This window comes from Myxine glutinosa, chromosome 2, assembly GCF_964187855.1.
Source record: "Myxine glutinosa chromosome 2, kmMyxGlut1.1, whole genome shotgun sequence".
Taxonomy (NCBI): domain Eukaryota; kingdom Metazoa; phylum Chordata; class Myxini; order Myxiniformes; family Myxinidae; genus Myxine; species Myxine glutinosa.
In genome coordinates this window covers 10,868,162-10,884,435 of record NC_136262.1, presented here as the reverse complement: position 1 = coordinate 10,884,435, position 16,274 = coordinate 10,868,162, and the positions used below count along the sequence as shown (strand labels likewise).

At 45.5% G+C, this 16,274-nt stretch overlaps 1 protein-coding gene across 1 annotated transcript in view; it reads left to right on the top strand.

Annotated features, from left to right (window-relative positions):
• The window catches only part of MBTPS1 (membrane bound transcription factor peptidase, site 1), a 197,594-nt gene that overhangs the window by 92,352 nt on the left and 88,968 nt on the right, over positions 1-16,274 (top strand). The window contains exons 11-15 of the mRNA XM_078772991.1: positions 3,251-3,412; positions 3,734-3,878; positions 5,532-5,720; positions 6,906-7,075; positions 7,678-7,793. Of these exons, the coding sequence (XP_078629117.1) occupies positions 3,251-3,412; positions 3,734-3,878; positions 5,532-5,720; positions 6,906-7,075; positions 7,678-7,793 (782 nt within the window). The remainder of the gene's footprint in view (positions 1-3,250; positions 3,413-3,733; positions 3,879-5,531; positions 5,721-6,905; positions 7,076-7,677; positions 7,794-16,274) is intronic.

Below are 16,274 nucleotides of genomic sequence, written 5' to 3'. Positions count from 1 at the left end.
CAAGAAAGCCAAGTACGAGCTACACAAGGACATCAAAGACGTCAAGCCTTTAGGTCAGGTCAGTCTTTCAGGACTGCCACTGGTAACATGTAACCCAGTGCTACCTGCCACATGGTCGGGTTGTCGGCGACTAAACCGACACTGCTCACTGGCTTTGCGAGTGGGAAGGGTGACTATGACAGTATGACACCCTGCCAGGACTAAAAACAACACCTGACAAAGGACGGATGAGCTACTGAAGGGAGCCAACGGCCATCCAATAAGGAGATGGTGTCTCCTAAAAAAAACATCCATCCGGTATGGACCGGTTTGAGTCTTACCAAAGACTTTAAAAATGGTACGTACTGCTTCCTTGCTTGAAGAGGATAGAGCACTGACAATCCCCATCGGTTAGCATCCATGGGGAGGAGAAAATTCCTCCTGATGAAATGCCCTGCTGAGTACGGTGAGAAAAGCGGCGCCATTGTTATGACGTCGCTGGTACCCAGAGTATTCTGGGAAGTGACGGTAGTGATGGCATTTCCCCCAAGCTAGCAAGCTCGTGTGTGTTTGTGTTTGTGCGTGTGCATGCTCTATTATGAGTCTTCGCCCATGTATTTAAAAAAAATACATTTAAAATAAAAAAGCGTGACTCCTGGTAGAAAATGGAAAAAAAAACTGGAGGAAAACACGGTGAATGTGAATGCTCAGGAACTCTGACAAGGCCTCCACGCATCACTGTTTAAAAGCCAAAGTTGAAATCTCCAATGAATGACGACGACACATTGCCCGACAAACTGAATCATTTTTAAAGTCGATTTGATCGCCCGGTGAGTGCAGGGTCAACCTCAGAGGAATCATCTCCTCAAGCTTTTGTGATCTCTGAAAATGTCACTCATCACATTCTGATGAACTCGAAGGTCAGCAAAGCGACTGGTCCTGATGGTATCAGCACCGGCCCGCTGCTGTCTTGTGCCATTCTAACGCTACTTTTCAACTGGTCTCTTCAGCTTTTTAGATTCCCGGTGTTTTGAGAAAGTCCATGATTATCCCTGTGCCAAAGCGTTCCGCAGTGAGTTGCCTAAATGATTACAGAGCAGTAGCGCTCACATCCATCATTGTGAAATCTTTTGAAAGTCGAGTTTTACTCTACCTGAAATCTGTTCTTCCTGCTTCACTTGACTCATATCATTTTGCCTGTCGCTGCAGCCGTTCAGTTGATGATGCTGTTTCACTCGCTATCCATCACGTGTTCGCCCATCTCGTTAAATGTACATCTACCTTGCGAGGTTACTTTTCATAAATTTTAGTGCTGCTTTCACTACCATTTCAAACTCCATTTTAAACTCGATGCACTTGGTCTTGATAGTTCGATTTGTAGCTGGATTTTGGATCTTCATTCAGACAGACCATCGGTGGTCAAAATTGGTTCGAAAATTGATCAGACAACTGCCCTGAACACCGGAGCACTTCAGGGTTGTGTTTTATGCCCGATGTTGTAGTCATCGTTCACTCATGACTGTGTCGCATCGTCTGAGAGCCCCCTGGTGGTTAAATCCGCAAACAACACGACCGTTGCTGGCCTGTTTCTCAATAATGATGAGTGCTTTCCGTAATCAAGTCGAAAAACTTGACGAATGGTGTTTAAACAATCTCGAACTCAACATCGTAAAGACGAAGAAAATTATTGTTGACTTCCGGAAAAACAAAACTTCCATTCAACCCTTAGTTATTCACGATGCTGAAGTTGAGATCGTCACTTCTTTTAAAAATTTAGGGATGCATATTTCCAATGACCTTAAGTAGGAGATAAACACCTATCGCTGTGTGAAAAAGTCTCAGCAACGGTTGGTCTTTCTAAAAAGGTTGAAAGGTTTTTTTGTCGGTCATCCTATCGCTGTGGGTGCCTGTCACTCGTGGTGCTCCACTTGTCTCTCTTGGTGCTCCACTTGTCTCTCTTGGTGCTCCACCTGTCACTTGTGGTGCTCCACTTGTCTCTCTTGGTGCTTCACCTGTCACTTGTGGTGCTCCACTTGTCTCTCATGGTGATCCACCTGTCACTCGTGGTGCTCCACTTGTCTCTCATGTTGCTCCACTTGTCACTCGTGGTGCTCCACTTGTCTCTCGTGGTGCTCCACTTGTCTCTCATGGTGCTCCACTTGTCTCTCTTGGTGCTCCACTTGTCTCTCGTGGTGCTCCACTTGTTTCTCGTGGTGCTCCACCTGTCTCTCATGGTGCTCCACTTGCCACTCGTGTTGCTCCACTTGCCACTCGTGTTGCTCCACTTGTCTCTCGTGTTGCTCCACTTGTCTCTCATGGTGCTCCACATGTCTCTCATGGTGCTCCACATGTCTCTCTTAGTGCTCCACTTGTCACCCGTGGTTCTCCATTTGTCACTCGTGGTGCTCCACTTTTTACTCGTGGTGCTCCACTTGTCATGTATCTGTATTTCCACACCATTTTCTCACGGAATTGCCCTTTTGCCTTTCCCCCACCTCATCCTTTCTCTTTTTATTAAAGCCATAGTTTTTCACAGGTGTATTTGATCGAATGATCACTTTATTCGTTCTATCAATACTATCTTCATAGTTTATCCAATTTGACGCGTCGACACGGTTTATTTTAAATTAATACGTACACTTAGTTCATCCTTTCTCCTTATTGTCCCCCGTCGCACCGCGGAGCGAAATGGGGACTATGGTTTTCCCCTCCGTCCGTGCGTGCGTGCGGACGTGCGTGCGTGCGTGCGGACGTGCGTGTGTGCGTGCGTGCGTAAGCGAAGGACCGAATTCTAATTTGGTGTGCGGGTGCAATCCACGTCAAAATCCAAGATGGCCGCCGCCATGTATGTCTGAACCTTGTGAGATGAATATCTTGAAAAATAAGCGAAGTACCAACTTCTAATCTGGTGTGTGGGTGGATCTCGGCATAAAGAAGAACGCTATTTACAATTGGGTCGCGACGTTAAAATCCAAATGGCCGCCTTGCGTCTTCCACTTTGTCAACTCGCATCACTTCACCGACGGGGGACCTAGGCGTAACGCTTTTATTAATTTTACGGTTACTCTCTTCCTGTCGTGACCAACATGTACTTCCTGTCGTGACCAATATGGTGTTTCTTTGGTTATGACTTTCTGGGGTTCAAAAATGCAATTGCTGATTATTTGAAGAACGAAGAGACTTGTATTTCAGCACTTGGCATCAGATTACAATACATGCGTACATGCGTATAAACTTCAATGACTGTGTTTGCCTCTAACTTCCTCTGTAGTTCGGTGGAAAACCGCCAGCTGATGAACCCTGCGAGCATGAAGCAGGCATTGATGGCGTCTGCACGCCGACTTCCTGGGGTCAACATGTTTGAGCAGGGTCACGGCAAGCTTGATCTGCTACGTGCCTACCAGGTGCTCAGCACCTACAAACCTCAAGCGAGGTGAGTCGTCCAAGCAATATCTTTAAACAGTTACAACTTGTGTGACAGACGTAGGCCATTTTTAGCGATATGCTACTTGCACAGCCAGGCATTGTGTCTCATACATATTTTGTATGCCTTTATTTATGAGTGTCTTAATGAAGATTCCATTTATTTGTCAAAGTTTCACTATATTTGAGTTTTGAAATGGGAATTTGTGTTCATTAGATCGTTTAACATGTTCACGTGTTCTGATGTCCACTTGGACATTCAATGTTATTGCTCTACCTTGTGGAGTTTCAATCCATATGTTTTCTTCCCTCCTATTTTCCCCCCATTCAGTCTCAGCCCCAACTACATAGACCTAACAGAGTGTCCTTACATGTGGCCATACTGTTCACAACCTTTGTATTACGGTGGCTTACCGACCGTTGTCAATGTGACTATACTTAACGGAATGGCAGTCACCGGAGTGATTGTTGACAAGGTAATTGTTCGCCGAGCCGAGAAACCTTCTTGTTTACTTAGATGGTTGTTGACACAGTGCAAGGTAAAGATGCCACTTTTTTCTTAACAATGTTTTCTTAACAATGTATTCTTAACAATGTTTTCTTTTTGCAATTTTGTTCACCACAGGAGTTTTGAATAGTCAACAAAAGTGTTCATTTTTATTGTAAACTAGCTGAAAGCACCCGGCGTTGCCCGTGTTATTTTTGAATGAATTTACTGCTGTAATTCAGCTTTTACTCGCGGCCGTAGAAGATTGACGACTGTAATTCAGCTCAGCTTTTAATTGCGAAATGGGCCCAGCCCAGCCGATGCGGCCTCAACCGGCATTGCCACCTAGCCTATAACCTTCCCGGGGCCCGTCCCGACATTTTTGGTTCTTTTTGAATGAATGTACTACCATAATTCAGCTTTTACTCGCGGCCGTAGAAGAATGAATACTATAATTCAGCTCAGCTTTTAATTGTGAAATGGGCCCAGCTCGGCCGACGTGGCTTCGACCGACCTCGCCACCTAGCCTATAACCTTCCCGGGGCCCGTCCTGACATTTTTAGTTCTTTTTGAATGAGTTTACGACTGTAATTCAACTTTTACTCGTGGCCGTAGAAGAATGACTACTATAATTCAGCTCAGCTTTTAATTGTGAAATGGGCCCAGCTCGGCCGACGTGGCCCAGCCCGAGCTCGCCACCTCGCCTATAACCTTCCCGGGGCCCGTCCCGACATTTTTGGTTCTTTTTGAATGCATTTACAACTATAATTCAGCTTTTACTCGCGGCCGTAGAAGATTGACTACTATAATTCAGCTCAGCTTTTATTTGTGAAATGGGCCCAGCTCGGCCGATGTGGCCCAGCCCGGGCTCGCCACCTCGCCTATAACCTTCCCGGGGCCCGTCCCGACATTTTTTGTATTAGAGGTTTCCTCCTATCTTTCACCGTTCAGGAGATTAGCTTGCGCAGACAAACAAACAAAAACTTTCTTTTATAATATAGAGAGATTAATGTTAGCAGGAATTGCAGTCTGAAGGATCAAACTGTTTCCGTAAAATTGATTCTGTAGCACCCCCTTGATGACTGATGACTATACTGACTATACTACTCTTGAACTTCCTTAACTAGCCAAGAAACATCTTGTCCTTCAAAGCAGATATTCTGATGTCAGTGTCCCAAGGCCTTGCAGTTTCCGCTTAGAATATCTAACACTTTTATTTGACCGTGGTAGTGCGCGAGCTTTAAAAACACACTCCCATCTTGAAGTAAAACATACAGGGGGAAGGTGGGGGGGGGGGGGGGAAGGAGCTGCAGAAGGGAAAGAATGGGGTGTGGAGTTGGTGGAATGAAAAGAGTGGGAAGGGAGGCAGAAGAGAAAGCATGAAAGACGTAGCGAAAGGGAAAGAGTCAGGAAGGTTGTGGAACGCAGAGAGTTGGTGGGGTTGTGGATGAGGAAGAGTAGGGGGATCACATCAATTGGTACCCCATTGGTTTAAGCAGATGCAACTGGGAATAGTATAGGCCATCAACATGCTTTCAGCTTAAACATGATTATTAAGATTTGCTGATTATGTTGATTAAGATTCACCTTGGAAGGCTTTACCTCTAAACTCATTGTCACCATTGCCCCTCTATAACCACAGCCGATCTGGCAGCCATATCTCCCACAAAACGGGGATCATATAGAAGTGGCTTTTTCCTACTCCAGTATGCTGTGGCCATGGTCAGGCTTCCTGGCACTTTCAATTACCGTGGCCAAAAAGGCTATCAACTGGGAGGGTGTTGCCCAGGGTCACGTCACGCTGACCATTGCATCTCCCAGAGACTTGAAGGCAAGATTTCTCGAATTTTTTTTAATGAATCGTGTGTGTGTGTGTGTGTGTGTGTGTGTGTGTGTGTGTGTGTGTGTGTGTGTGTCTGTGTGTGTGTGTGTGTGTGTGTGTGTGTGTGTGTGTGTGTGTGTGTGTGTGTGTGTGTGTGTGTGTTTTTTTTTGTTGTTTTTTTTGCTCTTCCCACCCCACCCCCCCGGCTTTCCCTGGGTATTGGGGCGTTCAGAAAGATCTGAGAATCCGATTTCAACGGAATGTTGATATAAGTAATCTAACCATCATGGCAAGCAAGGAAAAGCTGTCATCACTTGGTGTGTTCACCCTTCATCAGAGCTAACTCACGTTTGCTTTGACGAAAGGTTAATGCCTCAAATGTCAGTTCAACGTTTTTTGTTTTTTGTCATTCCATCAGTTATTGTTCTGCCTGTTGCTAAATGTTTTAGTTGTTTTCTCATTGCTTCTCATCGAAGGCCAAACAGGTGGGACTTCAAATCTCAATCCGTAGAAGTCCATAAGGGCCAGGTCTAGGCCGTACTGGGTTAAACTAGTTGCTCAGGTTCACAATCATGAATGGCATAATGCTGCACACCGCGCAAGGGATAATGCTGCACAATGCTGCACGATTATTGTTGTGATGGAGGATAACGCCTTCGGTCAAACTTCCACGCCGTTTGTTTTTGATGACTTGTTGCAATTTTAGCACGAGGCTCAAGTAATATTCCTCTACTATTGTGGTTTTGTCGGACATTGAGTCAATCAGCAGGATACACTTTGCATCACAAGGATATCCTTTGCAGTCCAGAGAATCGAGGTCATTATTTTGTCCACCTTAAGGATAAGGTGCAACATCTCTTGAAGGGCAGTGATCCCTTGTGCTTCCGTTGTCCAGATTCCAATTTTGTTACAGGATCCCAATGGCGAAGCCACATTTGATCACAGGTTACCGGACCAGTGATGTCGATCAATCGAGGGTTAAATTAGCACGACTCGTAACTGTTTCGCATTCCTCTATTGTTTCACCCTTTTATCAGTCTCTGGATGTAATGAGGTGATGTGTGCAGTTTGTATGTTCTTTTTGTTTTTCTTTTTTGTCTAGTTTAAAATTCCTCGTTTATCGTTTCTGATTACTCACGTCCAAGCCATTCACCTGATCACTTGCACGTTGTTTTCTGCCATTCACAAATGCAGGAAGGTAGTGCAGAGCAGATTAGCACTGTGCGTTTGCCCATACGTGTTCGGGTTGTCTCGACGCCACCGCGTGCCAAACGTGTGCTTTGGGACCAGTATCACAATCTGAGATATCCACCAGGCTACTTTCCTCGAGACAACTTGCGTATGAAGAATGACCCCCTAGACTGGTACGGACAACAGTTTGTGATGGTTTCTCGTTGTTTCGATTTGTTGCATTAAAGTTGGACACCATTGGATACATAATCATGAGGCATTATGTGTTTAGTCTTGGTGTCCACAGTGTCTCACTTTTAAAAGAATATTTTTCCCATTATTTTTATTGTTTTTTTTCAATTTTCAATTTTGCAATTTTTTTCATTTGATTACATTTTTGCAATTTGCAAATTTTTTTTCAAATTTCAAGCTTTTTCCATTATTTGATTTGTTCCCAATTGACAATTATTTAATTTCCTATTATTTTAAATCCCAATTATTAAAATAATTTTCAATTATTCAATTGTTCCTTTTTTTTTTTTTTTTTAAATAATCGTTCCCAGAGGGTGACATTCAGTGTTTACTCGTGGTCTCCTGCTTTTTGGAAAAAAGAAACAACTGTTTTCATTATGTGTCAGAATTTCAAGTGTTACCAATAATTGGTTAATATTACGAGTTGGCTATCAACGATCTCTGGTTGCAAGCCTCTAGGTGTGCATCAGTTGTAGAAATACCGTACTTTAAAGAGGATTTTAAAACTGCTTGTTTTTGGGGTGTGGACGTGTTCATTATGCAGGAATGGTGACCATATTCACACAAACTTTCGTGAGCTGTACCAGCACCTGCGCAGTAATGGCTATTTTGTTGAGGTCCTCGGTGCTCCTCTCACCTGCTTTGATGCAAGCCAGTACGGTAAGCTCAAGTGGAGGATAAATGTGGAGTTGTAGTTGTAAGTGAAATAATATTTCACACCATCAGTGTTTTTTATGCTAATTACCCACTTGTAATAGGCTATCTAACCACTTGTAATAGGCTAACTGGTGTAAAGGCTAACTTCGGCTTTATTTAATTACTAGCTGAAGTACGGGGGGGGGGTGGGGGGGCAGGAGGGGATGCAAGAGGGGGAGGGGAGAGGAAGGCAGTGGGAGAGAGGGGGGGGGGGAGGTGAGGGGAAAGATATACTACATATACATATTTTGGTGGGGGAGGGGGGTGGGGCTTTCACAGGCCCCTCCGTTTTGGGGGGTTGAGGGGGAAGGGAAGGAGGAAAAATTTACCCGTGCTGAGTGCTTTAACTTCGGTGTTGCCCAGGTAAAAAAGGAAATTGCCATACCCTCTGCCACCAACACCAGGTGGCACTACATTACTTGGCACATTTACATACATTTTACAAACACATTTACATAGACAATTTACACTCCTCCCCTGCCCCCCCCACACCCCTGCATGAGGCCACATAGCCGATGTTACTCCCCACACAAAGTTGTATTTGTATTTGTACCCTGAGTAAAGTATATAAGTGTTTATAGCTGGAGTACCCATCTGGAGTACCCACTTAACATATTTGATGACGTTCAGGAAGAAGAAGACTTACCACCATCTTCGACTGCTTCCGGAATTGTCTGACTGAATCTGATTTGTTTGATTATTTGTGTTCAAATGTCTGATAATTGTTTTGCATTTATTTATGCATATGTGCACCTGTCATTCTTTAATCAAAAAAGCTTACACACCATACAGCGTTTTTTTTTAATCCACCAAAAAATCGACCCTTTTTTTTCAAATGCCTGTATTTAAAAAAAAACAAAAAAACAACAACAACATTTTTTGTCGAAAATACTCGCTAGCACTCACTGGCAAATCCCTGAAAGTTTGACGAAGATCCGCTCAGCCATCTCTGAGAAAAATGGAACACACAGACAAAACCACCTCTTATGTAGTAGATAATTCGTGTTTTATGATTACCTCTAAGGCTGGTGTTTGCTTTTCTTTTCTTTTCTTTTTTTTGTATACAGAATCGAGGCTCGTGTAAGAGCTAACACATTGAACATGAAAACATGCACAGACACATCAAACATACAATGAAGGGAGCGGGAGACAAGAGGGGGAGGGAGAGGGAAGCACACAAGCACAACAGTGGAGAACAAAGACTTCGGTACATCTGTGGAAGGGGACCTTTAGGCCTATGATGACATCAAAAATAGTTGGGGGCTGAATTCAGTGACCAGATATGCAAATCCTCTTCAAATTTCAAGTTAGTTGGATGAAAATTGAGGATTTTAGAAACTTGGCCTCTGTTGACCTTTTTGCCTATGTTGACCTCAAAAATAGTTGGTGGTTGAATTCACTTTGCTGATATGTAAATCGTATTCAAATTTCAAGTCAATGGATGAAAATTGAGGATTTTAGAAATTTGAAAAAAGTGGTTGATCTTTTTTTTTTTGTTGTTGTTGTTGTATACTGAATCGAAGCTCGTGAAAGAGCTAACATTTATTTCACAAACAAATCAACCAGACAAACAAAATATAAAAAAGAGGGAGCGGAAGACAAGATGGGGAGAGAAGGGGAAGCACACAAACACAACATTTGAGAGCAGGGAGAAGTGTGGGAGGGAGAGGGCATGGGGGGCGGAGGCATGGGAAGGGGAGGGGCGGGGGTCGAGGTATAAAAAACAAGGGGACTGAAATTAGTGGGGGTAGAAAAGATCAAGGTTTTGGATGGGGGAAGATAAGAGATGGTGGTGAACAGCTGTTTTAAAGACCTGGAGGGTGGAGTGGGATTGAGGAGAGTGGGGGAGTTTGTTCCAGAGGCGGGAGAAAAGGGGAATGAAAGAGTGAAGGTGAGCAGAGAGCCTAGACTTTGGCAGTTTAACCATAAGAGGGTTGCAGGCAGATCTTGTGCGACCTGAAGGAATATTGGGGGGGCAGAGCACAGAGAGAGCTGGGGGAGCAAGGCCGGAGAGGAGTCGGTAGAAGACAGAAAGACCACCAACCTGCCTGCGGTGAGTGAGTGAAAGGCCCTCGGAGTTGACTACATCGCAGGAGATTCCAATGATTCTGAAAGCTTTGGCCTCAACAGCGTGAAGCCGAGCAAGGTGTGAGGCAGGAGCACCAGCCCAGAGGGGGGAACAGTATTCCATTGAGCTGCGGATGAAAGCCTTGTATGTGGTGAGGAGCTCAGGTGTGCCAAGGAACGACTTCGCACGACGGAGGATGCCCAGTCGGCGACTGGCTTTGGAGGCCAGCTTGGATATGTGGTTTTCCCAAGAAAGATCATGGCAGATAGTGAGACCCAAAAGCTTGAGCGACAGAACTTCTTGGAGAGGATTGTTGAGAAAGTAGATGGGAGGGTTGTCCAGTCGGTCCTTTCGGAGAGACATTGTAAGAGTGTGAGATTTGTCAGGATTGAAAGACATGTTCCACTTGTTTGACCAGTCTGTGATTTTGTCCAGGTCTGCAGAGAGTGAGGAGGCTGCAGACTGCCGATCTGAGGGATGAGGAATGGAGCGGCAGATAGTGGAGTCATCAGCAAAGAGATAGAGAGGATTTTCCAGAGAGTCGGAGAGGTCATTGATGAAGACCAGAAATAGCACAGGGCCCAGAACACTACCTTGGGGAACTCCAGCCAGAACAGGAAGGGAAGATGAGAGAAATCCATTCAGGGCCACACGTTGCCTACGACCAGAGAGGAAATCCGCAAGCCACGAGTGGAGATTTCCCTGAATACCATAGGAGGTGAGTTTGGTGAGCAGAGCTGGGTGCCAGACCGTATCGAAGGCACGTGATATGTCAAGTGAGACAGCTCTGATTTCCTGTTTGGCATTGAGGACCTCCATCCATTGTTGAGACAGCCGAAGCAACATGTCCAGAGTAGAATGACCTGGTCTGAATCCAAATTGCTGATCAGAGATCAAGCCATTGCAGAAGAGGAAGGATTTGATATCTGAAGCAATGATGGATTCCATGACTTTGCTGATAATTGGGAGCAGGCTGATTGGTCTGTAGTTGCAAGGATCTGTTTTTGCACCTTTTTTGTGTAAAGCGGTAATGTTTGCTGATTTCCAAGATGCTGGCAGATGACCTTGAGCAAAAGAGAGGGTGAAAAGAACAGAGAGAGGGTGAGATAGAGCGGCAGAGCAGGATTTTAGGACCCGAGGGCTGATGCCATCTGGTCCAGTTGCAGAATCAGAGTCGAGGTTTGATAAAAACTTCATCACCTTGTCAGGAGAGAAGGACACAGTCCAGGAGCAGTTGGGTTCGACTGGGAAAGGTGGGAACAGAGAGAGATGGGTTTGGGACACAAGATTTTGAGGCAAACACAGAGTTGAGGCAGTCGGCTTTGTCACGTGCGGTGTCAACTGTGTAGCCATTTGAGGTAAGGGAGGGGATGGAGGGGGAACAAACACCAGAAACGGATTTGACCAGATGCCACCAGGATTTGGAGGAAGGAGACAGGTTTGAGAGTTCAATCTTGAGTGTGGAGAGATAGTGCTTCCTGGCACTCCTGAGGGTAGAAACACACTTGTTTCGAGCTTGGTGGAAGGAACTGAGATTGCCTTCAGTTGGATTTGCCTTCCAAGATGCAAAGGCAAGTTGTTTCAGGGCAACTGCCTCACCACAAGATTCAGTGTACCATGGACGGGAGGAAGGGTAAGACAACTGAAGACGAGATGGGATAAATCTGTGCATGAGAGAGAGCAGTTTGCTTTGGAAGAATTCCCAGGAAGAATTGATGTCAGAGGCATTGGAGATGGGAGACCAGTCCAGTTGATTGATGGCTGCCTGCAGACCGTGCCAGTCGGCCTGAGTGAAATGCCAGACTCGTCGGTGCTGAGGAGGCTCTCTGAGAATGGCCAGTGAGATGTCCACTTTAACAAGCACATGATCGGAAGAACCGATTGGAGCAGAAGAAGAGCAGCAGACATTTGCAGGGAAGTTAGTCATAACCAAGTCCAGAAGAGAAGATGCTTCATTGACTGAGATCCGGGTCGGGAAATTGATAGATTGTGTCAGTCCCAATGAGTCGCAGAAGTCCTTTGCTGAGGTGCCATGGCTGGTGAGAGATGAACCCACACCCAGCCAGCTGGCATGATGACAGTTGAAGTCGCCACATATGAGGAAGAGAGAGTTTGGATGAATTGATAGAAGTTGGTCCATGTTGTCCGACAGAGAAATGTAAATGGAGTCATCACTGTTTGGAGGACGGTGCAGAACACATATGAACAAAAGGTGGGAGCGGAGAGGAAGCCGTAGCCAGAGGTACTCCTGTGGGTGGGGTGGAGAGAGGGCAGTGCAGGGAGAGTGAGGAAGAGAGTTTTTGATAAAGATAGCCACCCCACCACCAGGACGAGGATCCGGTCTATCGTACCGGAGGAGGGAGTAACCAGGAAGAGATATTAAGGAATCAGAGACATCTTGAAGGAGGAAAGTTTCTGTTGAGCAGATCAAGTCTGGATTTTCAGAAGCAACCTGAATGGAGAGATCAATCAGGTTTGAGCGAAGGCCCCGGATGTTTGAGGTCCATACCGTTAGTGAGGAGAGAGGGGGAGCATCGGGTGCAGGACAGGGGAGGGGAGGGGTAGGGTCAGATGAAGGGTGAGAGGGGGATGTAGGAAGAGCAGTTGATAGTGTGTCAGAGATTACAGAAGAGTTACAAGAAAGGGAAGGATGAGGAGGACGAAAGGTTTGATGGTGATGGAATGAGGCACAGTGAGAGTTTGTTTTGGGGGTGGGGGGCAGAGGAAAGTAGAAGGTTGGGGGAGGTGGAGGTATGACATAGGAGTGAGAGGAAGTGGGGAGGAGGCAGCTTTGAGAAGGAGGTGGGGGGAGGGAGAATTTGGGAGGGATGGTTGGGGGGGGAGATTTGAAGGGGAGGGGCAAGGGGGGAGTTTAGAAAGTGGATGATTAATGAAAGATGAACATATATAACAAATAGGGTTTGTTGTGATTTTCAAGTTAGCGATTCGTTTAAGAACGATGGAGGAGGGGTGGAATGAATGAGAGTTTGTTACAGAGGCAGGTGAAAAGAGGAATGAAGGAGTGAAGGTGAGCAGAAAGTCTTGATTTTGGCAGTTTAACCATAAGAGGGTTGCAGGCAGATCTTGTGTGACCTGTGGGAATATTTGGGGGACAGAGCCCAGAGAGAGCTGGGGGGGCAAGGCCAGAGAGGAGTCGGGAGAAGACGGAAAGACCACCAACCTGCCTGCGGTGAGTGAGTGAAAGGCCCTTGGAGTTAGCTTCATCGTGGGAGATTCCAATGATTCTGAACGCTTTGGTTTCAACAGCGTGAAGACGAGCTAGGTGTGAGGCAGGAGCAGCAGACCAGAGGGGAGAGCAGTATTCCATAGAGCTGCGGATGAAAGCCTTGTAAGTGGTGAGGAGCTCAGGTGTACCAAGGAAGGACTTCACACGACGGAGGATGCCCAGTCGGCGACTGGCTTTGGAGGCCAGATTTGAAATGTGGTTTTCCCAGGAAAGATCATGGCAGATAGTGAGACCCAAAAGATTGAGTGACAGAACTTCTTGGAGAGGATTATTCAGAAAGTGGATGGGAGGGTTGTCCAGTCGGTCTTTTCGGAGAGACATTGTAAGAGTGTGAGATTTGTCAGGATTGAAAGACATGTTCCATTTGTTTGCCCAGTCTGTGATATTGTCCAGGTCTGCAGAGAGTGAGGAGGCTGCAGACTGCTGATCTGAGGGATGAGGAATTGAGCGACAGAGAGTAGAGTCATCAGCAAAGAGATAGAAAGGATTTTCAAGAGAGTCAGAGAGATCATTGATGAAGAACAGAAAAAGCACAGGGCCCAGAACACTGCCTTGGGGAATCCAGCCTGAACAGGAAGAGGAGATGAGAGAAACCCATTCAGGGCCACACGTTGACTACGACCAGAGAGGAAGTCCGCCAGCCATGCGTGGAGATTTCCATGGATACCAAAGGAGGAGAGTTTGGTGAGCAGAGCGGGGTGCCAGACCGTATCGAAGGCACGTGATATGTCAAGGGAGACAGCTCTAATTTCCTGTTTGGCGTTGAGGACCTCCATCCATTGTTGAGAAAGCAGAAGCAGCATGTCCAGAGTAGAGTGACCTGTAGTAGGAGACCAGCCTGTAGGTCCCGTGACCAAATTCTGGGAACAAAGGTTTGAAAGTGTTTTTGTGTTCCCTGATGAATACCGAACAATTTTGACTTGGGCTGCCCCCTTGAAAATGTCAGGCATTTCCGGGAAGGGTCAACAAAGGTCAAACAGGGGTCAAAATTCAAATATATTCCAATCGTGTCGATATGCATATCAAATTACTCGTCTCGTCATGAGGATTCCAAAGATGTATAGTTGGTTATACCTCCGACCTTAAACGAGGGCGCTATGGTCATAAACGTCGAAAGGTCAACGCACTTTTGACTGGCGGTCAAATTCACCAACACAGTTAACATTGTCCGATTCTAATGATTTTAGTGTCTAATAATATGTTTTCTGACATGGCAAATTCAAATAAGCAACTTTTAAAAGTAAAGGTGGTTGCCATAACCTTGAAATTTCAAAATGGCTGGCAAAAGGGCTACTGAAAGACTTGAATCAGGATCCTTGGCCAACAATCACACAGTTATTTCTAAACACATTGTCCAATGATGCTTATCTTGCTTTATTGCCCAGTTCATCATCCTACTCAGTGTCATATCCATCAGAATCAGAGTCAGAATCACTGTTACAATCACTAGTATCTGAATCTGTGTCAGAGTCTACAGTGCGGTTTGTTCTGGCCTCACGTAGACGTTGAGGTAGTGCCGGCTGTGAATACCGTATTGGCAAACATTTGCCCTCTCTCAAGCTCCAACCATGCTGAAGGGGAGATGATGGAGTATCTGGATTCATAAAGTTTAACATGATGAATGCCTGATAGTTGGCCCGTGTTACCTTCAAAAAATGTGAATCTGTATCAGGAGGAATCCTGAGAGTCGATTTCCTCTTCATCCCCTCCCACTTTTTGGCCCGAGCTTCTGCGAGTGTCTTGCTTGATTTATCCTTGTATATGTATTTGATGGTATACTGCTCTAGCTGTTTAAGAGTTTGTGATGTCACTGGGAGACATTTCCCAAGCCCTCTAAGTAGCTCTCGTGCCTCTTCTGACTTCATTGTGCTGTCAAAGACTGATGGTTTTCCACGGCCATAGAAACTGGAAATAGCATCTGCACCAGTGTGGATGTGAAATGGGATAATCTATATAATAATACCGTAAGGACTTGACTTTGTTATCCCTTTTACGCCGCACCCAGTGACCCGATGCCCACGGCACTAATGCATTTTCCATCTACGAACCGCGCTCTTTGTTTATCACGTACAGCCATACTCGAAAAATCTGAATTCGCCGACTTTGGGACCCAAAAGCATCCGATTATCGGCCGATACGACGCCATCTTACGACACCATCGTATTGGCGTCTGCTGGGCGAAGGCGATGCGAGCCGTCCGCTGATTGGACAGTTGAGTGGTGTCATTAAATAATGGGCCGTGCTTACTGCTTACTGATATTGATCTGAAACTTGCAAATGGGCATGTATTGCAAAGCAATTTTCCTTCTTATATTGTCCAAGTCTAAAATACACACCCACACACACACATAAATCAGCTGATCGTCAAATCTGCATTCCCTACAACCAGTGATTACAGGTTTAAAAAATGATTTTGTGACGTATTGACTCAACGATGTAAATAGGAAAGCATTAATTTAATTATTTCCTTCTTATTCTGTAAAAGCGGCCTCGACGGTATAGTGTGCGATTGCCCAAAGCAGGTTCTTATTTTGACAATCGTTAGTCGTACAATAAATACTTACGGAATATTAAATGAAAAAAAATGTTTCTTTCTTGAATATTTTAAAGCATTTTGTTTTTCGTTCCACATGGTGTGTTTCTTCCCTCCCTCTGTGGACAACCAAGTGCCGGCTTCCGGTGGTAGTATAATCCTCTGTAGCAGTGTCGGGTTTTATGAGCCATTGATTATGGTGCGCCGCATGTCGAGTCACAGCAGGATTTTATGAAACGCCATTTGAAGTTGTGAAAAAGGTCAGAGTACCTGCTAACATGTCAAGCTACAGCAGGGCGGCGCAGGTCAGTTATAGTTAATCAACGGATCAATGAGAATGTCCTTTACTGTACGTACTGTACTTTACCACATCGGTTAGAAACGCTGCCGCAGGATATCTCCGATGGTCTTTACTTTAGGGGCCATTCAAATATTACGTAACGCTTTTTTTCCCGAAATTTGACACCCCCCCCCCCCCCCACTCCCTCGTAACGCTCGGCCGTACACCCCCCCACCCCCCATAGCGTTACGTAATATTTGAATGGCACCTTAGCTTCTGTTTTGGATTCGGTTCCCGCCTCCTGATACCTCGCAGGT